Below are 24,004 nucleotides of genomic sequence, written 5' to 3'. Positions count from 1 at the left end.
AAGATAAAATAAAACTCTAGGCTCTACCTGTTCTATTTTTCAGACCTTTAGATATCTAACATGACTAAAATGTCTATATAACAACAATTCCCTAGAGCCCAATCTAATTTTCTGAATATGTTTGTAGATTCTAGTTCTACAATCCAGATCCTCATGAAGCATTCCCCTGGTTGCCTGCCTCTCACTGGCCAAAGATACTGCCAGAGTGCCTCATTGCCCTTTAATACCCCAAGGTTACCCCTTTGAGTAACTGTGGTTTTAGGACCTTTTATCTCTAAATTTCCATTTAGTGGAGCGACTTCAAGCCAACTGCTTACAACTGACCCTCCTGGTCCTGTATATGACAGTAATGATCTACTGTTCATAATAAAACTTTAGGCAGAAGCTGGGAGGAGGCTGTTACTAGCTAACAAATGTGTGTGCCCAGTGGTCTGGTGCCCCCTGTCTGAGCAGTTCATTTCAACACTCCCTTGTGGCCCGTGTATGTGTGAATGTGTGAATAGGGACATTACATGGTAAGCTCCGCTGGGGAAGGCATGATTTGAATGATGTATAAATTCTTTACATCACTGTGAATAACGGAAAGGGTATATGACTAAAAGGATTATCCATGTACAAGTATGGGATCCATCATCTGGAAACCCATTATCTAGAAGGGAAGGCCATCTCTCATAGACTCCATTTTAATCTAATAATTTAATTTTAATTTTGAATATGATTTCCTTTTTGTCTATAATAAATGATAAAATTGTACCTTTTACTTTATCACAATTAAATTGTATGAATCCATATTGGTGACAAAGCAATCCTATTTAAAGTTTTCATTATTTTTTTAATAGACTTAAGGCCCCCATACATGGGCCGATGAAAGCTGACGACTTGGTCTGTCGGCAGCTTATTGGCCCGTGTGTGGGGCCATCCGACAGGCTTCCCTGATCGATATCTGCCTGAAGGGTAAAAAATCCTTTCAGATCTCAGCCGCATCTGTTCGTTGATGCAGTCCTGTGATCTCAGTTCCCATATAGCCTCCATTCTGATCCAGTAGTTGGGCCTTGGGGCCCAAGATCAGATCAACCCGATATTGCCCACCTCAATGTGGGCATATCAGGGAGAGATCCGCTCGTTTGGCGGATCTCCCTGTGCATGGCCACCTTTATATGGGGGAGTCAACCAAAGCTCCCAAGCATTCTAAATAACAGATCCAATATATGTAATAAAGTTGTGTCCCTCCCTCTCATCTCCAAGCCTGCCATATGGATTGTCATTCATCTCTATAAAAACTGTAAACGCTGTTTAAATAAAACAAACACATCACCTTAAAAATGTTGAACCGCAGCAGTACTTTCACCTTTTCATAGCATGGAAAATACATATTGCACGGTGCCACAGGCCATTTTCATGCAAAATTACCAATTGAAAAAAATACCAGTGTAGTTAAAGCAATGAGACAATGGAAACATCCATGTTTGAGGCGCCTCATTTTTCTGTAAATGCTACGTCATTATTTATGGTGCAGTCTGTCACTAGTGACGTGAATTTAGCAGAACTTTCATAACCTCCTGCCAAGCTCAATAGGCGTGTGTTCCGTGTGTGACATCTGAACCGCCCATTCAGCAACAGAAACAGCATCTGTAGAGCTATGGCTGTGACAGGAACAACAGTTCCATAGAAACGTGCAGCCCTTATGAGCAGAAGCATTTCTGACCGCTGAACGGCACGTTGTCCTCGTCCTGCCTGTCCTGCAGGTTTTTCAGGTACCAGTCCTCCCTGATTTCTAGCTGAGAAATGTGCGATAAACAAATAGGCGTCCTCTATCACAACTGCTACAACTGCTTGAGCTTATGTGTTTTTAATTAAAACAAGCCGTGTAGTGAGTGGAGACTGTCAGCAAGATACTCTGCTGTCAAGTAAGTATATTTGCTTTGTTTTTTGCCTTCTCTTTGAAAAGTCTTAGGATTTTTGAAGAAAACATGTTAGGCAGGTTTTATAATGACCTCAAAGGATGAACTTGACTTACTGTACCTATGTCTTTTTCCAAACCCAGTTACAATGGATAAGGCAGTCTGGTAGAAAAAACGGGATAAAAGGGGGTATCTCTAAGCCACTGTACAGGAGAAATCCTTTCCAGATGTGGAGGGTATCTTAGAAAATGTAGCAGAATTGTTAGGCAGCGATGCACTAAACAAAGCAAAACATTCTTCTTTTTCTGTCTAAAGAAACACAGAAAAGTTTTCAGCCACGTGAAACTGATATGTAACGTTAAAGGGTTTGTTCACCTTTCGTATGATGTAGAGAGTGATATTCTGAGACAATTTACAATTGGTTTTAATTTTTTATCATTTGTGGTTTTGAGTTATTTAGCTTTTTATTCAGCAGCATTCCAGTTTGCAGTTTCAGCTATCTGGTTACTAGGGTCCAAATGACCCTAGCAACCATGCACTGATTTGAATAAGAGACTGGAATATGAATAGGAGAGGGACTGGATAGAAAGATGAGTAATAAAAAGTAGCAATAACAATAAATGTGTAGCTTTACAGACCATTTGTTTTTAGATGGGGGGTCAGTGACCCCCATTTGAATGCTGGAAAGAGTTAAAAGAAGGCGGCAAATAATTAAAAAAAACTATAAAAAAATAAATCAATTGAAAAGTTGCTTAGTACTGACCATTCTATAACATACTAAAAGGTAACTTAAAAGGTGAACCACCTCTTTAAGGAACCATCATGTCAGCTATGGGAAGTATTATTTACCACTGCTTGTTACTTTCTACCTTTGAAATCTGTTCTATTATTAAAAAGGATATTTTCAGCCACGTGAATGGTATATAACTAATGTACAATGAGTCTATTGATTATATATGATACATTGAGGTAATTGTTAGGAGTTTAGTCTCCAGCATCCAGTAGGAGAATAGACAGAGATGCCACTACGCAACCATGATTTTCTCTTTCTAATGGTCAGGGATCACTTTTTAGGGTGGCCTTATTTCCCAAATTTTTTGGAGGGAAAAAATATAGGCACCCCTGGGGAACCTAACATTGCTTTTTACTCCTATTTGTACACATAACATTTCCATTAGGGCTCTTAGACACGGGCGTTTGTTTGTGCGCTCCCCTGTGTTGTGATTTCTTCCATTCAGCCGCAGGGGAGTGCAGGAGTAGACGCATTGAATTATTGGGACGCAGCATGTTGCATTTTACCTGCGTTCAGCGCATACAGTTCATGCATCTGTGTGAGTACAGCCCCACTGACAATAATTCAGTGCGTCTACTCCTGCGCTCCCCTGCAGTTGAACGGAAGAAAGCACGATGCCGGGGAGCGCACAAACGCCGGTGTGTAAGAGACCTTACTCTGCAGCAATGCTGTTAGGGGCAAATTCACTAAAGGGTGAAGTGGCTAACGCTGGCGAAAATTCGCCAGCGTGATGTCATTTCGGCACTTCACCAATTTACTAATGGCGTAATTTCACAAGGAGGTAGACTCTGGCGCAACTTCGAACTCTAACGCCAGGCGAATTTACGGTCTGGCGAAAGAGCGTTACTATGCAAATTCACTAAGTTTTTGATTTTACTGACCCTTACCTCTATCACCAGACTTGCCTTCGCCACCTCAGACCAGGCGAAGTGCAATAGAGTAGATAGGAGTTTCTCAAAAAAAAGTTTAAAATTTTTCTAAGTCCCAAAAACTTTTTCCTATTTAAAGGGTGATAGACTGAAAAAGATAGTAATTTTTTTTCCGGGTATCCTCCTTCCCCTCTACATTTGCTAACACCTAAGCTATACTGTGGGCACATGTGTAGGGCATTATAACAACTTTATATAATTTTAGTAAGGTTCCCTGGCCTTGTGTAGTGTAATGTATTTGCTGCAGCATATACGGAACTTCAGATCATCGTGAATTAGCGTTGTTCAGGCGAATTTACGCCTGGCGAAGTGTTGCGATGTGCGGGAAGCCATCGCTGGCGAATTTTCGCCTGTTAGTAAATTTGCCCCTTAGACTTTAGGTAGATTGGTATTATTGATAACAATTTCCACCATCCTCGAAAAGCATTCTCAGAGCTAAAGCATGCTGCTGAGTTCTATTCCAGCAACATCTGGGAACCTAATAAGTGCAAGTTTTATCCGTATGTTCCATTGGAAACCTGTCAGCTTTCTTAGTAAGTCTGTCTTTAAAAAGCACATATCCCGCCAAGTTTTGTCCTCTTGTTACTTCTTTTTCCACCAAGTTAGAAATACTTGAACCATGTGCAGGATTACTTGAAGTGGATCATACACATCAGCAACCATAGCTCAAAGCGTTACAAAGTACATACTATGCAATGGTGTTAGTTCCAGATGGTTATGTACAATTAAATCATCTAGTAATAATGCATATATATTATTTATAAACAATTGAGAGATTAACATAAAATATAATAGTAAGGTTGGACTGGGCCCATCTGCATGCAGAGTTCTTGCACCTGCTCACTGTAAATGAGACCTATTGCGTACTTTCAGCGGTTCCATTGTCTACAACTGGAAGTGATCTGTGACAGTGTTGGACACAGTTATTTCTTAGCAAAAAAATTCTCTGCAACCAGAGATGATGTGTGACATAAGCCATAATACTTCTATAGTTAACTTAAATATAGTGCTTGTAAGTAGGCTATTTTTAATCTCAGGATATAACATGCATTCTCAAATTATTTTTACTACCAGCAGTAGTACAAGTCTATTATCTGGAAAACCTCTTATCCAGAAACTCCCAAAATACATTAATGCCATTTCCTGTTTAAAAGAACATTGATTTGCTTTCTCTATGTAACCCTTTTAATTGTTTTTTAAAAAGCTATCATAAATCCATGCAAAACTGTTTTGCTTAAGATGCCCCCTGATCTGCCCAGCCCCATGATGTCATCACCCCCTCAAGTATTGGCTTATATTATATCTTGCCACAATCCCCACAGCTCATTGGTTGCTATGAGTTACTGCACATGGGCAAACCTAGTTCATTTTTATTACATAACCAAACTCATAAACACAGTATTGTAAATGATTCTTAATAGTCTTGCAATTTTTTTTAGAGTATATGTTGATAATATTTAATATTTTATATTATTTTTTAATATTAATATTTAGTTTTCCAGCCAATCACTGTGTTGCATTTTCCCTGTGGTATGAAAGGGTATGAAAGGGTAAGATACAAAAACGGCCTTTATTAGTGTAAATTGAAATGCACAGTTCATGACAAGGGGACTCCTCAATTGACCCTTCACCTTCAGCTATCCCTTGAACCCCATTGTTACATACCATAATGAAACACCAGGAGTCAGAAATGGTGAAAATGGCCACAGCATTTATTAACATTTTATAAAACAAATAGGACCTTGCCAGCCTCACCCCAAGGCAATATTCAAAGCCAGAATTCCATAAGAGACCGCTACTATGCTCTGCCGCTCCTCACTTGAGATCAGCACTATGTCATTATATCCACCACTGAGTATTAGGCTGCCTCTACCTACAGAGAGGATGGCCCCAAACGGCATCTCCCACCATGAGAGAAGTTTAGCAGCCCTGCTGTCGGTCCTGAATCTGCAGTGTGTCGATGATAGGAAATCCAAGCAGGCTGCCCCCTAGCACAAGCATTAGTAGCGTCTGTATCAATCAACCCACTGTGCAGTCACAGGAGAGAACCTCCTTTCTCCCTCTTCTAAATTTACCTGTGCAGTACTCTGGCAGGTTCCTACTGCTGCTGTGACAAATAAAACTTAAAATACATTATCATACAGTATATCCACTGTTTTGATCCAGAGGAAGGCAAAAAACCCAGTTTAAAGCCAGTGTCAATTATGCCTCAAGAGGGAAAAAATTCCTTCCTGACCCCATTGGCGATCAGAAACATTCCCTGGATCAAGCACTTGACATTCATTAAAATTGACTAATAACATGCAAACTCTCTCATGTTTATACTGTTTAACTATACCGCAACCACAATATAACAGTACATGCAGGAATATATCCACATTTGCTTAATAAATAATATGAGAACATAAAGAGAAATTCCTGACATTTCACAAAATATGCAAAAAAGGGAGGGTGGGATGTTTGTTCCTGCTCAGGAGATAAGGAAGTGAACAGCTTCTTCCCCTGACATCACATCCCTGTCTTTCTCCACCCCCAGCCTGGCATTTCCCTGCCTTACAGGAGAAATCAACCTGTAGGGAAAAAATCCAGTACCCCCCACCCCAGGTAGACCTCCCTCCCTCCTCCCCCCAGGCTAACTACCCCCGGGGAAATGCCCCATACTTTTTACTTACCCCTCTGCAGCAGATTCTTCCAGCGAAGTTCCACGTGTCCATCTTCCGGCTTTTTTTATTATCTGTAATAAATCTTATCTATCATCAAGCATATTTTTCTATAAATGATACTTTATTTTGACTTGTGTTTGGCATTTGCATTCTTTATTACCGATTTTGAGTATCTTGATTTGCAAATCTAGAAACAAGCGGCTCTGCTTCATTCTCAAATACCTAATCTTAATAAGCAACCTTGCTTATTTGCTAAATAATTTTAGTACTGGCATCATTGTTTAAAATGTTTAGAAATATGTGATTTTTTAGCGCATTTTCGTTAATTCGCTGATTCACTAACGGACGCTGGCGTAAATTTGCGTTACTTCGCACCCTTACGCCTGGCGAAATAGGGTAGATAGGGATTGCTTCCAAAAAAGTTAAAAATGTTTCTAAGTCCCAAAAAATGCTGGCGTTTTTTCTTTTTTTATGGGTGATAGGCTGAAAAAGATCTAATTTTTTTTGGGGCTACCCTCCTTCCCCCCTACATTTCTTAACTCATGGCACCTTAACTATACAGTGGGCACATGTGTAGGGCAAAATAAAATTTTATTTGCTGTTTTGAAGGTTTCCCAGGCTTGTGTAGTGATGCTACATATACCTCCATTGTAACTTTAATTTGGCGCCATATGCAAATTAAGCATCGCTAGCGTAACTTTGCTTTGCTTGGCGAATTGATGCCAGCGCAACTTCGCAACCTTACGCTTCCCCTGAGCGCAACTTAGGATTTTAGTGAATTTGCGTAGCGCTGGCGAAAATACGTCTGACGAAGTGCAGCGAAGCGGACGCTGGCGCAACTACGCATCTTAGTGAATGTCCCACTTGGGAGGGAGGCAGGTGGCTCTGAAACCTAAATTCCTCCAGAAAAAAGAAAATATACCCCAGTATAGGGGAAAAGGAGGAGGAGGTCATAAGGTTCAGGCCGCTAACTAAACATTCTGCTAACCCCACTCCCCAAGGCAAACCTGGGATCCATAAAAAATCATAAGGGGTGTAGGGGCCATACAACCCAATGCCGCTGGACGCTCTTTTTGACATGCCCAGGTAGGCACACGGATGGGGGGACATAGCACTTGCCATTGGAAAGGTTATAATCAACCTGATCCAGATGATGAAACACTGAAGACATACATAAGTCATACATAAGGTATGTGCTTGGGGGAAAAAGATCACACCAAAACCCCAGTCCCTAGGACGCTTTCCAGCAAGCCCTAATGCTTCCCCAAGGTTAAAAAGCAAACTACTTCTAACAGGAGCAAAAATAAACTGAAGCAGAAGAAAAAAATACACCGGATTGGGGGGTGGGGTTGAGCTTTTAAAGCTTTGGGGAGGGTCCTTCTGACGGGAGCTCTTGGGCGGGGGCTATCCCTGTAAGTATGACATGGAGTTGTCCAGTGAAAACATTTTCCTCAAGCAAATTAACAGCAGGGTGCACTGCAATGCTTTTTTTTAGTTTTGGGTCTTTTTTTGTAAGAAACACACAGCAAAAGAACAGGGATATCCGACAGGTCTGTACCTGACGGTCATAAATATTGGTCGTCATTTCCAGTGCCAGTGACACATGTGGAGTATCACAGTACATAGTTACATAGTTAAATTGGGTTGAAAAAAGACAAAGTCCATCAAGTTCAACCCCTCCTAATGAAAACCCAGCATCCATACACACACCCCTCCCTACTTTCACATAAATTATATATACCCATATCTATCACAATAGCCTTGGATATTATGCTTGTCCAAGAAATCATCCAACCCACTCTTAAAGGCATTAACAGAATCAGCCATCACAACATCACCTGGCAGTCCATTCCACAACCTCACTGACCTCACTACATTGCTTCAAATTAAATTTCTTTTCCTCTAGTCTGAAGGGGTGGCCTCTGGTGCGGTGATCCACTTTATGGGTAAAAAGGTCCCCTGCTATTTGTCTATAATTTCCCTATAATGTACTTGTAAAGTGTAATCATGTCCCCTCGCAAGCGCCTTTTTTCTAGAGAAAACAACCCCAACCTTCTACCCAGTCTACAGTACAGTATCATCAAATTACATATCTTTGTTTTAATGTCTACATTTACATATTGATGTATACTAAAATAGTTTGTTGCACTTACTTAGTTAAGATATAAGATTTATTCATAAAATGAAATGGTTTCCATATGTGATTTGTGAATATAGAACCATAGGGCTGTGATATACATAGTGTTTTGATCACTGCTAGTAAATGGTGTTTGACTTGATGGCTACATCAAATGCAATGGCTTACTGCAAGAAACCAGATGACAGATCAACGTCTGAGTGACACTTGTATTGCTTCCCATTAGACAGTAGCAGCTGCAAAAATACTACAGTAAGCATAATCGTAAATCCTATGGCTACAAATGATAGTGAAATAATTACCCCCTTGCTTACTGTTGATTGCTTCCCATTGACTTTAATTGAAAGTGCCTTTGGTCATGTTAACTGTGATAGAATGCTCTGCTTAAATGAATAGTTCAGAAACTACATAAAGACATATGTAAGAAAAAGTAATAACAATAAAGTTGTAGCCTCAAAGAGCAATATATTATTGGTTGAAGAGGTCAGTGACCCCCCATTAGAAAAACTTTAAAGAGGCAGAAGAGGAAGACAAATAGCTGAACTAAAAAAATAAATAAATAAACACAGACAAATTGAAAAATTGATAAGAATAGGTCATTCTATAACTTAAAGGGCACCAATCATAACTAAAATAATTTCCTAAGTAAATACACTAAGTCTTAGAATTGTTTGTATAATATAAATCATCAGCTCACTATACCTTCTGCAAGATCTCCCCTATCTCCAATGCAGTTCTAGCTGAGGCAGGCATCTTGGATTTCACTGGCTCCTCCTACCTATATCTTCCCAGCCAACTGTAGCTCTGAAATCTCGCACATGCTCAGTTGAAATTCCTTGTTGCTTATCAACCCTTCTAAGCTATTTTCAAATCAGCCAAACCTCTGTGTTAGCTGCTATACAGTAGTGCTGCCACCTGCTGGAAGTTAGTGTGTGCCCTTCATTTGCATAATAACATCACCAGCAGGGGACAAGATAGGGAAATCTGCTGATACTTCTAGTGGAGAAGTTTACTAAAACAAGGCATTCTGGGTAGAATACTCAAAGCAGTGTTACAATCTGAGCATGCTCCTGAAATTTGCATATTATAGTCTTTGTTATAGTCTCAATATGGCCTCCCTCAGTGAAAGAACCCATTTGACGAAGTAAGGGATTTTTTAAAACCTGCAGGTTTTTTCAAAAAACTATATATGTAGTTTGACTAAACGTGTTTATGTTGTACTGGTCAGATTGTTAATATGCGTTTGATTTTGGCTGTGATAGGTGCCCTTTAAGTTAACTTAAAATTAACCAACTCCTTACAGTCTTTATTCCAATACTACTCTTCTTTATTAAACATTGTATGTATCTTGCACAGAAAAACAATAACAACTTTAAAGTAAGGGAGCACAGAAAATGGAATAATGGATAATAAGAGGTAGAGAGTGGATCATGTTCTTTACTCTTTTCTTTACTTTACATTTTGCTGATAATTAACTTGCCTGTGTGCTTGTAAGATCCTGCTAGAGATCAGTAAATACCTTTTGTGTATTCAGCATGAGCATATTATATTTGTTCACTTAAATATCCTGGAGATAAATGCAAATATGACGCAGTCAGCAATGTTTAAATTTACAATGGACAAAAATAAAGTTTTAAAGAACAAGGCAACTTAAAACTAGTGGCCCATCAGCTGTTGTTAAAATGTGAACTCCAGTCCTCACCAACAACCAAATACTGTCTCTAGTGCAGTGTAAAAACAGCTACAGGGCCATGCTAGTCTTATACAAATAATGGGCCCCATATAATCTGTTTCACCCTAGGCCCTGCCACAAATAAAGACATTATTTCCTTTAAATGTTAAAGGAGAACTAAACTCTAAAAAATAATGTGGCTAAAACAATGCCATATTTTATATACTGAACTTATTGCACCAGCCTAAAGTTTCAGCTTGTGAATAGCAGCAATGATCCAGGACTTCAAACTTGTCACAGAGGGTCACCATCTTGGAAATTGTCTGCGGCACTCGAATACTCAGTGGGCTCTGAGCAACTGTTGAGAAGCTAAGCTTAGGGGTTGTTGCAAATTATCAAGCAGAAAATGAGTCATATAAGATCATGCTACAAGGCTGATGATTAATTTTGATGCTAGTTGTACTGGTTTCTGTGCTGCCATGTAGAAATGATCGGTATTAATTACTAATCAGCCTTATATTGTGACGTTTAGTGAGTGAGTCCCTAAGCTCAGTAACTGACAGCAGCACAGAGCATGTGCAGTGAATCAGCAGAAAAGAAGATGAGGAGCTACTGGGGCATCTTTGGAGACACAAATCTTCCCTGCTAAAGGGCTGTGGTTGCCTTGGGCTGGTACAGAAGCCCAAAAAATAATGTACAACATTTCTAGCCTACTTCTTTAGTTATGCTTTAAAGCTCCTTCAAGCAGGTTACATTTGCACAGGGAGATGTATTCATGCCCATAATTGTGGCTTTTTCTAGAAATGGAAGCAGCCAGTCTGTTGAGAAAATCAAATTCAAAGACAAAAGGAAGGTTACCCTCTAGTGGCCAACTTGATATAAAAATGTATTAGTAATATTTACACAGAGCTTGTTTACTTTTAATGAGCATTAGCCGAGTGTGAAAAGCTTGATAAATATGTATTGTTTACTGAGCTAGCTATAACTGCACAGTATAGTGACACATAATGATCTTATTATATTATTATAACCCATCCATCAGAATTAAGCTCAGTAATGCCTAAGGAATATACCATATCAGTAAATCTTAATCTTATTAAACTACTTAAAGTAGCAATGTGCATACATAGGGGGCATATCTGTATGAAGCTGGGTTTTATAGCAGACATACAGTATAGGACTTCTATATACCTCAGGCTGCTTTTGAGAGACACTGAAATCAATGGCATGTGATTAAAGTTCTGTACCAGGACATATACCCTTTATCTGTAGTCATTATTATCTATTCATTATCATTGTATAGTGACTGAACAGCCAATTAATGTCATCTTAAATGAAAAAAAACTAGAAAATATTTTTTAAAATGTAGGTGCTCATGTAATAAATTACACAGTTTCTCTCTGACCCCCCTCCACCCCCAGGAGCACAGCAAATTACATTTACCCACACAAATCACAAGGGAGTTCATTCAGAGTTTGTCCCAGAATAACTAAAAGCTACATAAATGTAAATGGGCCCTGCAATGTCTGCTAACTGCAAATTGTTGCATGCTCTATGTAAAGTGTGCTCACAGAAAGCAAACCCCAAAATGAGCAATGTGCACCCATAGGAGTTGGTAGCAAATGCTGACTTATAAGTATTTTGCATGTTTTCATCTGTACAAACCTGATTCATCTGCTCATTCCTGCTAGCTGACAAGGCCAATTTGACACATTTGCTTTTTTCATTAATTTCTTGATTCCTATTTTTTTTCAGGAATAATGAGCTTGCCCCAGAAAGATAAGTGGAGAAGTGACAGCACAGAGCTAACAAATCAACAAATGGAAGTCCTTGAATATAATTTCAACAGTATCAGTAAGCAGCCTCATAGCACTTCTATAATGCTAATTGCTGCTGAAACAGGACTCACAGAGGAAGAGACTAAGGTGAGTGGACACTAACCAATTTTTCACTTCTGTGTAATATATCCACAGTTGCTATGCTGCTCAGTTAAAAGTATCAAAAATACTTCTACTGTTTCAATCATTTACGATGTAACCTGTGCTTGGCCTTTTTTTCCCACCTGGTTTCCACATTGTGAATTGTTCATTTAATAGAGAAGGTAGGCTAAAGGAAAAACATATCTATCTATATATCTATCATCCACCTATCTTATATTTTTCTATCCATCTATCATCATCTGTCTGTTATCTATTATTACACTCTCTCTCAGAGATGGGTGATGCATTCATTGGTGCTAGCTCTTTTGTTGGGTTGCTTGCCTTTTGATCAGACCTCTTTGTTTTTCACTGGCTGACCTTGTAGCTGCAGAATGGCATCAATTGTCATATTCATTTAGCAGCAAGTGACACCTATAATGCAGAGCTTGGTACCATATTACATTGCACAGTGAAACGCTTGTTCTAATACTTTGGGGAAAACAACAGTGAAGCCAATATTAAAAATGCAAAAGGCAGCAAATACAACACAGAAAAAAAAATCATCTCAACATTCAAAGAAATTATATTAATGGAAGTTATATTTAGCTGTCCAGTTGGCTTTTAGGCTTGTCCATTTAGAATTATACATGAAATTTAAGAACAGAATCTAGATTTTGATGTACATTCATGGACGTAAGCAAATAATAGGAAATTCATAAACATTGAGAACACAAATAACTCAAAAGAAAGGAGGAAAGGGAGCAGGTGGGGGGGAGCTGGGTGGAAGAGGAAAATTGGAATGGAAAGGAGAGGAAGGGTTAAGAAGGAAAAAAAGAAGAATATCTTGGTTGTAAATAAAAAGATCATTAGACATATAGAGATACAAATAGAAAAAGCTGCAGGAAACAGAAAAAGAGTAAAGAATAGAGAAGGAAAGTAGGCCAGAAATACAAGAGGAAATAGAATGTAAAGTCAAAGAGATTGAAACAATAACAGAGATGGAAATGGGCTGTACTTGCAACATATGTATCTGGTTGTGGGCATCTGCAAAGGCTCATATATGTACCGTAGCAACATCCTACATACAACCTTCTGTAATTCCTGGCTTGAATTGCAGACACTTATATGGTTGGCTTTCAGCAGCCAGGTATGTGAACAGTAACTTGACTTCTATCATGTCATCATGATCATTGTCATCCCTAGGAAAATGGGTCCTCAGGGCGACATTGAAATATTTTTTAAAATACCGTCAGTATCCCCTTAAAGGAATAGTTCAGTGTGAAAATAAAAACTGGGTAAATAGATAGGCTGTGCAAAATAAAAAATGTTTCTAATATAGTTAGTTAGCCAAAAATGTAATGTATAAAGGCTGGAGTGACTGGATGTCTAATAAAACAGCCAGAATCCAACTTCCTGCTTTTCAGCTCTATAACTCTGAGTTAGTCAGCGACTTGAAGGGGGGCCACATGGGACATTTCTGTTCAGTGAGTTTGTAATTGATCCTCAGCATTCAGCTCAGATTCAAAAGCAAGAGATATGACCCATGTGGCCCCCCCCTCAAGTCTCAAGGTTACTGCCTGGTAGCCAGTGTAACCAGTCAGTGTAAACCAAGAGAGCTGAAAAGCAGGAAGTAGTGTCTGACTGACTTGTTATACGTCAAATCACTCCAGCCTTTATACATTTTTGGCTAACTAACTATATTAGAAACATTTTTTATTTTGCACAGCCTATTTACCCAGATTTTATTCTTACACTGTACAATTCCTTTAATATGCTGTTCCTTGTGAAACCTATGCAGTGCTTTTGTTATATTGGCTGCAGGCACATCCTTTTAAAACTGGCCACATAAAGAAAGCACAAGCTGTATGCCTCAGTAAACAGTGTATAGATACGGCACACTACAGAAATTCTAAACAGCCACTCAGCATGAATTTGAGCTGATAACTAAGGTGCATTGCAGCATTTCTCGCAGGTATGACTTTAAAGGAGAAAATCTGCAATATAATGTCCTCCTTAATTACATCAGAAGTCATACATACAGGTCATAGCATTCTAAAGTGACCTCTATCATTATATTTTAAAGTAATGAATAGATTATTGTCTATACAAATATATGCGAGCCAAGTAGCATCACTAAACACTGAATATATATCGGATGACAACACTAAGCACAGTTTATATCGTTATATTTCCATAGTTGTGTATATATATATATACAATAATTACTAACAAGTAACTGTTTTCTTTTCTCTAGAAATGGTTCAAGGAACGACTAGCCAAATGGAGAGAGTCTGAGGGCTTGCCTAGACACTGCAGATCGGTCATGGACTAAATTGCCACATGGATTTCGGGTGGAAAGACTGGAGGAGGAGCTTTTATTTTGAAATCATTTTATTTTTAGTTACAGATGTGAGCATTATGTAAAAGTATCTATTCAAGTGTGTACCTGATCGATAGACACAGTGATAACTATATACCTGAATACCTTGTTAATAAAGGTACTAGTGTAATATATAAACTATGAATTTGCATGTTAGTAAAGGAATTTCTAAAGGAATTTCAAATGATAAAATGTCAAATATTAACACAACATTTATGTTTCCAGATATACTTTTCCTTGGTTTGAAAGGCAGATTCAATGGAAGGACATAACTTGTCCATTTACTGTAATACTTATTCATTCTTTAGTCTGTAGCATTGTCTCATAGCAATAAGAATGCACATATGATGAATGCTCCTAAAACATCATCAATATATGTATATAGTGCACAAAAGCATTTTATACAATCATTAGTGCTGCATTAATTTAACACTTATAATGCTATTGATTTTCTATTTAATAATTAAGGCAGTATTCCTGGTACAATAGTTATAGAGTGAATATTTTTGTGCATGATGACCGATGTTTTGTGCAGTTTTATCAGAGGGTTTGTTTAATAAAAATGTAATAAAACAGAAGAATCAACCATTTCTCATGTTTTTCTGAAAAATACCAATATTGCCCTCAATTTTTTTTGATATGCCAATGCATTCTGATTAGTTGGGCCATCTCAAAATTTTTGATAGAGCTCACACCATGTTTGTGAAAAGGGTAGTTCACCGTAAATGGTAAGGTTTTTTTTTGTGGCAGATTTATCAACATTCCAATTGGAGTTTTTACTGAGATTTTTGTTGAAAAAAAAATGGCAAATTTGAATTTGACTTTCCATAATTAGAATTTTGAGATTTATTAAGCTTAATAATATTAAGTATGTAACCATTTCCCATATTTTAATAGGCAAGGTAGAATGGGAACCTATGTCTGCCTTTTCCAGAGATTTGCCAGTCCAGGACCTAAGTGATCCTGGGGTATCTTGGCGACACCTGTCACGCCCTGGCCCCAACTTTACTCCACCCCTGCTGCTCAGTTCTTCCTTCTTGCAGTGCTCCCTGCTCCAGGGCTTTGGAAGATATTGGAGGACTTTGAGCAACAATTATATGCATTTCAATAAAGTGGGTAAGTAAGGTTTTTGGGTGTAAATTACAGACAGTGAGAGAGACTACAGGAGACCATTTGCATTTGCTTATATACTGTATGTGGAATATTACAGTGAACTCTTCCTAGAAAGTAAATATATTTTCCATGGATAAGAGTAAGGTTTGCAGGAACATTTTCACACTCCACTCTGGAGTCAGTCGTTATATAATCCATTGTGAGCTTGTTGCCTTTCTATGTGAGGATCAATAAAGCTTAGGAAATCTTTCATTTATCTAAAGTGCTGTTATTGAAGTTCCCGAATAGTGTTAGGCTTTATGCTGAAGGGATCCCCTCATTTTCCCTTTCATCCCCTTAAGAGAGTGGTATGTCCAGGAAGTAACAGTGAATTGTGCTGTTTGTAAATAGTCAGGCTCCAGGGTGAAATACTAAGGGTTTGGTCCTAGAGAGGTGCAGTTCTTTTTCATTCTTAAGATGAATACATTTGGCATATTCTCGTGGTCAACCAAGTTTGTTTTTTTTTACTGGGTTTCTAAAAGCAGCTGTGCAAGAAATTCCTGTGCGTCTTCAATACTGGAACGTAATTCAGAACCATTCGTTGCCACGCGGGTGCAATTAAAAACAGCTTCCTTTCCTCACATATCTCTGAAATGAACATATACAGTTATACAATAAAATATGTATCCAATGTATTGACAATTCATCATTTCCCCTTTATGTGAAATACAGAGGGCATCACTGTCATCAAGACTTCAAGAAAAAGTCATACTCAAGAAAACATATATCTGAGCAGTCCTACAAGGTAGTTTTTAAAAATTGATATAACCAAGGGCAGTGATCCCCAACCAGTAGCTCGTGAGCAACATGTTGCTCTCCAACCCCTTGGATGTTGCTCCCAGTGGCCTCACAGCAGGTGCTTATTTTTGAATTCCAGGCTTGGAGGCAAGTTTTAGTTGCATAAAAACCATGTGTACTACCAAACAGAGCCTCAATGTAGGTTGACAATCCACATAAGGGCTACCAAATGGCCAATCACAGCACTTATTTGGCACCCCAAGAACATTTTTCATGCTAGTGTTGCTCCCCAACTCCTTTTTCTTCTGAATGTTGCTCATGGGTTCAAAAGGTTGGGGATCCCTGACCAAGGGTGTAGTTAAAATGATGTTCCCAAACACAACAGGCAGAAAGAGGCTTTTAGTTTTAGGTTGAAAAGGTTGGCTTAAGCTTGTTTATTCTCTTTATCTTCTTTCACAGCAATGAAGAAATAGTAGAATGGTACATGGTATATATATCAGGTCTTTGTGATACTGCCATTTCATTACAGACACTAAACAGTTTGGTGAGTCCTAGCCAGTAGGTTCATTTAGTGGGATCACAACTGCACTAAAAAAAGAGCATCTGAGGAATAAATGTCTGACCTGACAGTGTATCAGGTCAGCTATTTTAAGTGTGTGAGTGTGCCATACTACACTTTCTAGATAGAATATGGGGAGCAAGGCAGAGGATGGCACTCAGACAGCATCCAATGGACACAAAACTTGTGCATGCAACTTATGTGCAAAGATTAAAGAGAACACAGCTTTGCAGACATTTGTGCTGCCCATAATATATAGTAAAAACACTATAATGCAAGTGCAGATCAGAAGCATAACGCTTCATTAACTAATATAATATTATGTTTATTGGAAAACTGTCCCCCAAACTATCTGATGTTTGAGAGGTCTGTTTCACACTTTGTTTTTCATTTTTACTTTCCATTTTTGAAATATTTACTGGGTTATAGCTGCATTGCCAAAATAACATGTTCATGTTATAAAGTCATGTACAGTAATACCTGGAAATAGGATTGAGAAAACACAATTTTAAAATTACATTCAATTTCAGATGAAACATTTCTATATCATAACGTAATATTGTGTGATGTCTGCATCACGCAAACTAAAAATTGCTTATGTAAACATGCAAATGGTATGGCATGCCTATACTTGCCTATACTCTATACATGATAGAATTTCTGTATTCTTTGCATATTCAGACAATTCTGGCACATATTCGGCCCATTTACTAAGGTTCCAATGGTAAATTAGAATTTTGTCATTTTTTTTCAAAACTCTTTCATAATTAAAACCACCAACTCGAATTTCAATTTGAGATTTATCACCCCTCGATTCTGGAAACAGGTCTAATTCTTTGCCACAAAAACAGGTCTAATACTTTGCCACCTAAACCAGTGGCGGAACTACCGGGGGAGAAGGGGGTGCAAGTGTTCCAGGACCCACACCCCCTGCAGGCCTGCTGGCAGTTTGCACTCACGCGTAGGCGCTAACAAAAGCATTTCCGGAAAGGGGTCAGGGGGCCCAGCTGCATTGTCTGCATCCGGGCCCGACCCGCCGTAGTTCCGTTACTGCCTAAAACCTGCTGAGTTCATTTAGAAGTCAACGGCAGAGGTCCGTTGAACCATTTGAAGATATTAATAGCCTTCCTGACAGTTTGAAAAACTCAATTCAAAGTTGATTCAAATTTTCGGGTACTTTCTATTTGATCAAATGTTAGACTTTCGAGTTTTTTCATAAATAACCTCCAATTTGAGTTGTGAGTACATTTGATTTTTTTAACACTTGACTTGAACAAACTGCAAGTATAGGATCCATTGTCCGTAAACCTTTTCTAATAACTAAAATTTTTTAAATTATATCTTTTCTCTGTTAAAATAAAACAGCACCTTGTGCATGATCCCAACTATTATTCATCCTGATTGAAGGTAAAACAATCTTATAGGGTTTATTCCCTTTTGGGAAAACCAAAGGTCCTGAGTATTCAAGATAATAGGTCCCATTCCCATACTGACTTCTGGAAAGTAGATAAAACACTATGCCAATGCAAGAAATGTTAGCTTTACCTGTTTATTAGCAAGGACAACCAAGGGAAGGGAAGATTCATGCTGAATCAGCTGATGAAGATGCATTTTATCAAGAGGAAGAAGACTGTGATCTTTTGAGTCCACAATATAAACGTAGGCAAGGGCTTTATCAAGGTATCTTTCCCAAAATGGGCTTAACTGTTCACTACTCCCAACTGGGAATAACGAAACAACAGAGTAAATATATATTTCAAAAAAGCTACATTCAATAACAGCTGTTTATAGGCAAATATTTGAGCCTTTGATATTAAGGGCTAGATGTGGCCAAAAATGTGAGTTTCTAGAGTGTTTGATTGCATTCTATATGTACTCACTACTGAAAAAATTGCACTAATCTTGTTTGGTCAATTAGTGTGCAAGTGAGAGGGTTATGATTGGTAACTTTCTGATTGTCTTCAGTGCCTGAGTGCACCAATATCAGGCAATGGGATTCCCGCTTTTGTGTGTCTTCTACCAGTAAGCATATAGATAGCTTTAGCAAAAATAAGAGACTCCAAAACTCTCATTATCTACCAAATCCAGATTTTCATCATTTTTTGCAGGGTTCAGATACAGTTGAAACAAAAAATTATGGATTTGGTGCATCAAAATATATAAGATTTCTTCAGTCTAGACATTTTCAGTAGGAGTGAATGCATGCCTAAATGACAAGCATAATTATAGCAGCTGTGATATAAACATAAACATATTAATGAGAAACAGATACTGTATATCATTTGTACATCAGCTAACTTCCCATACAATGCTTACCTACCTTCAATTTTGGAATTCCCATTGGTTATACACACTGCATGAATTCCTTCCTTGAGAGCTGTACTGTGGTTCCCCCTGTTGGTCAAAATGGAGTTCATTACACTTGTCTTTCAAGACCCATCTAAACCCAGAACCAGCACTTGCTGCTTCCTTGTTTGAGACTCTTTCTTTAAAGAAACAACATGTAGGGCCATATTTACTAAAGGTCGCATTTCGAAGTGCAAAAACAAAGTTGAGGCCGTGAAGCCTTGTAGTGGCACCAAACATAGAAGCCTCATACAGCACACAACAGCATACAGCTGCTGAATCAAAAAAACACAGTGCTGGTATATTCCTATGTACATAAGTAATATTATAAATGTTGAAATCATTTTCAGATGATGCAAGCCTTGTTTTTTTTTGGATTTTAGTTAAGTTTAAAATTAGGATTGGATTCATTCTGATCCGTTATCCAGAAACCCGTTATTCAGAAAGCTCTGAATTAAGGAAAGGCTGTCTCACATAGACTCAATTTTATCCAAATACTCCAAACTTTTTAAATGATTTCCCTTTCCTCTATAATAATAAGTAGCTTGTACTTGATCCCAAATAACATAGAATTAATTCTCATTGGAGGAAAAACCAGCCTATTGGGTTTATTTAAAGTTTACATGATTTTAGTAGACATAAGGTATGAAGATCCAAATTACAAAAAGATCCATTATCCAGAAAACCCCAGGCCCTGAGCATTCTGGATAACAGGTCCCATACCAGTATTCAGAAAAATCTATCTATCTTCGGTATCTATCTTCGGTATATAAAAATAGATGGATTAATGTTTTTCTAGCATTTATCAGTATATATAAGGAATATAGGCCTTTGCCTCTTCTTTGGTTGGTTTTGCAAAATCATTCAATGTTGCGCCTAATTCATACTGATGTTACATCTTTCTATTACCCAAACTTATTTCTGCAGAAAGGCTTTTTGGAATATTCAATAATTATATAAAAATAATATATAGAAAATCAGTGACACACAAGTATGAACATTATTCATTATTCATTAAGCTGCTTATCTTAATGACATATTATCCAGTAACCTTGTAATTTTTAGACACAGTGTCCATTTCCTTTTGACACGTTGCTACATTGTGCCTTACCAAGTAACTTTCATGAGCGCTTACAGAGGGTTGTTCGATCCTGCATTTTATGGGTGTTAATTAGTGTATTTTCCCATTTCACGCAAGCGCACTATGGCAGCTTTATGAGATAAATTTTGAGCTTAGACTTTCCTTAATTTACTTTTCATCTTTTATTTTCCATTTTTTCGTTTGTGATTTATTTTCTTTTTATCCTGGTTTTCATCCAACTGTTTGTATTTTCACTAATATGTTAAATTTTCACGTATATTGCCCTTGACACATCATTTCCTCTGCCCCCGGTGTTTCCTTTTGTATTTGATTTTGTTCCCGCCACACCGTGTATTTATTTCCGTTTGTGTGAAACCTTTTCCACTTTGAGAAAGGCTGTTGTATCAGCCGAAACGTCAGCACTTGTCCACAATTTTCTTTTTCTACATTAAGACCTGTGAGTGCGATCTCTACTACTTCTAATTGATGTTACCGATCTAGGACTGCACCCAGGCACGCTTGACCTCCATTTCGTGAGTGCCGGTTCTTTGCTCTATATATATATATATATATATATATATAATTTGAGCAAGAAAGAGCACTCACGGCCATATGTCTGCTTCAAAGAGTATATAAAAGTTTTTATTGCATAACACCAACGCGTTTCAGTCCAAAGAGGACCGTCATCAGGACTTTGGACTGAAACGCGTTGGTGTTATGCAATAAAAACTTTTATATACTCTTTGAAGCAGACATATGGCCGTGAGTGCTCTTTCTTGCTCAAATTAGATATCCCTTTGGATGAGCACCCGGTAGGCTGATCGATTGAATGGAGAGTGCCTATGGAAGCGGTGATTATATATATATATATATATATATATATATATATATATATATATATATATTTATATATATATATATATATATATATATATATATATATATATATATATATATATACACACATATATATAGGGAAATTGAAACTACTGTCAAAATCTCCCACACAGTCCTGAATAGGCAGTGAATGCAGCATGCTACACCTAAAATTGTGCCGCCCTAGGCCTTTGTGTTCTCACCACAAATCCAGGCCTCAGGATTTCCAAATTTACATGATGTGGGTCAGGAGGACTATAAGCATTTATAACACTGCCCTTTTGCTACGATTTGTGAGCTTAGCCATCAGATGGTTTTTGAAAATTCTTAAAAGGAGAACTGCAGGACTCTTCCAAGAAGAGTGAAGAGAAAATACAAATTTTTGTATAATTGCTCATTATCTACAAGGGTGATCCTGGGACTGCAGGCCTGATGCTGTCCTCCAGCTCTGCACTCAAAACATTAGCATCAGAGTGGGTCAAAGGGGGCTGCATTTCAATCAGGCCTGGATTTACATATCTGGCGCCCCTAGGCCAGCTCTGCTTGTCACCGCACCCCCTTCTACGTCTCCGTCCCCCTCAATTTGATGTCAGAAACCTATGAATTTTTGGATTTGCGGCCCAAATTCCATGAAATCTTCAGATTATTTAACAAAACCCAGCGCAGATCAGGATATCAAAGAGACCTCTGCCATTGACTTCTATGAGAACTCGGTCTGAGTTGGAGTACTTTTTTATTCTAACACCATCTAGGTTTAATAAATCACAAACAATTCTACGATTTTTTTTCTACGAAAAATTGTGTTTTTCCCTGTTTAAAAGTCAGATCAGAAAATTTGGACTTTAATATATATCCCAGTTTAAAGTTACAAGAGGTAGCTTTTTACCCCCACTTGCCCACTTGCTGCCGCCTGCACATGTACAGATACTGTTGAATGAGCAAAGGGATAAAACATAAGTTTTCTAACCTGTCCAATCACACAAACAATATATATCTATGGCAAAATATCCGTCCAGATGCTTTGCTTAGCATACACAAGTTATTGAACAAAACTTTGTATGCAGTGATAATATCTTTACATGTAAGGCTGCCATTCATTTTTACTTCCCATTAGAAGAGGGTACAGGCGTTAGATTGCATCTACTATCTAAATACTGCTATACCAAACTTTTGTATATAACAACACAAACTGAAAATAACCCAGCTTTTATTCATTTATCTGTGTTTGTATATTCTCTGCTGCAGATATTACTTTATAAGTTAAAGCTGGGAGAATTATTAGGCAATATCAGATTGTAAGCATGGGTTTGTAAATATTTACAGATTTCTAAAATGTGAAAGCGTGCGGCTTACAGTAACAGAATAATGTAAAGGCATAGCAGAGCACAAGCATTGGTGACAGAATTATAAAGGTATAACAGAAAGTAAGAAGCAGTGATTTATAAGGATATAAAAGGGTGCAGCTATTAGTGACAGAATTATAAAGGTATAACAGAACGTAAGAAGCAATGATCTAAAAGGGTGTAGCTCTAAGTGACAGAATTATAAAGGTGCAGAAGAGTAGTTGGGTACGCCTATCAATTTCTTAATAATGAACCTATAATAGGGGACTATTATCATTTGAAAGATGTAAGTCCCAGGCTATTAATGAGTAAATTATGACCGTATAACATAGTCTGTGAGTAACAGTTATAAAGATATAATATGATACAAATATATCATGAAGATGTATATGGGTACAGATACATTTATAACCGATGGATTCTGCTGCCATATTGCATTATATACAGTTATATAAAAAAGTTTGGGAACCCCTCTTAATTCTTTGGAGTTTTGTTTATCATTGGCTGAGCTTTCAAAGTAGCAACTTCCTTTTAATATATAACATGCCTTATGGAAACAGTAGTATTTCAGCAGTGACATAACGTTTATTGGATTAAAAGAAAATATGCATCATAACAAAATTAGACAGGTGCATAAATTTGGACACGCCAACAGAGAGATTACATCAATACTTAGTTGAGCCTCCTTTTGTAAATGTAACAGCCTCTAGAAACATCCAATAGCCTTTGATAAGTGTCAGGATGGTGGTATTTTTGACCATTCGTCCATACAAATTCTCTCCATTCCAGTTAAATTTGATGGCTGCTGAGCATGGACAGCCTGCTTCAAATCATCCATTAGATTTTCTATGATATTCAAGTCTGGGGACTCTGACGGCCATTCCAGAATATTGTACTTCTCACTCTGCATAAATGACTTTGTCAATTTCGAAGTGTGTTTAGGGTCATATGTAAATGTGATTGGGCCCCAGAGCAATTTTAGCACTCCACATCCCTCATTTAGGACCAATAATTTTTTTGGAATATTTTTGGAAAACTACAAAAGGATTGTGGGAGAACAGTAATTAAACTATAGTTAAAACTATTTTCTGGTCACACCCCTAAATGCAACCCCCATTTAAAAAAAAATGTTAGGTTATGGAAAGTTTGAACAAATTTCTTTCAATGAGAACCTGGGACTGCAGACTGAGCTGTAAAATAAACACTGTCCAGTGAAAATCAGGACAGTTGGGAAGTATGTTAAAATACCCACCATAACAACATAAGGTTCAATGCTCCAGTAGTAAAGGAGAACCTGTGTGATACCACAACAATGCAGAAGGCCCTTTTGATCTTACTTTTTTGTGGCAAATTGGTACGGGAACTCATCAATAGCATATGGGTGGGATGTGGGCATCCTCTGTCGGAATATGTATTTTAATATGCTTATGTAGAATTGCAAACAATCTCAAGACTGTCAAGGCCAAAGAACACTACTCTGTTCTCATGCTCCTGGATTCATCCTCTGCTTCTGAT

General features: G+C 37.9%; 1 protein-coding gene and 1 pseudogene across 2 annotated transcripts; one reads left to right on the top strand and one right to left on the bottom strand.

The window, feature by feature from the left end:
- The first annotated feature begins 1,623 nt into the window (after nt 1–1,623).
- On the top strand, nt 1,624–14,972 carry hopx.S (HOP homeobox S homeolog). 2 transcript variants are annotated; one of them, XM_041580027.1, is made up of 3 exons: nt 1,624–1,754; nt 11,851–12,020; nt 14,269–14,972. In XM_041580027.1, exons 2-3 carry the CDS (start codon nt 11,856–11,858, stop codon nt 14,344–14,346), a joined length of 243 nt encoding a protein of 80 aa, XP_041435961.1. In that variant the 5' UTR covers nt 1,624–1,754; nt 11,851–11,855; the 3' UTR covers nt 14,347–14,972. The 2 variants fall into 2 exon arrangements, with proteins under 2 accessions (XP_041435961.1, XP_018095352.1); XM_018239863.2 differs by lacking the exon at nt 1,624–1,754 and adding an exon at nt 1,769–1,907.
- Nucleotides 14,973–15,535: 563 nt separating this feature from the next.
- On the bottom strand, nt 15,536–19,374 carry LOC108703684 (annotated as a pseudogene).
- Nucleotides 19,375–24,004: the final 4,630 nt, after the last annotated feature.

The sequence above is a fragment of the Xenopus laevis genome, chromosome 1S (genome assembly GCF_017654675.1).
Source record: "Xenopus laevis strain J_2021 chromosome 1S, Xenopus_laevis_v10.1, whole genome shotgun sequence".
Taxonomy (NCBI): Eukaryota; Metazoa; Chordata; class Amphibia; order Anura; family Pipidae; genus Xenopus; species Xenopus laevis.
Note: the sequence above shows the minus strand (reverse complement) of the source record. Positions and strands in the feature narration are given on the sequence as shown.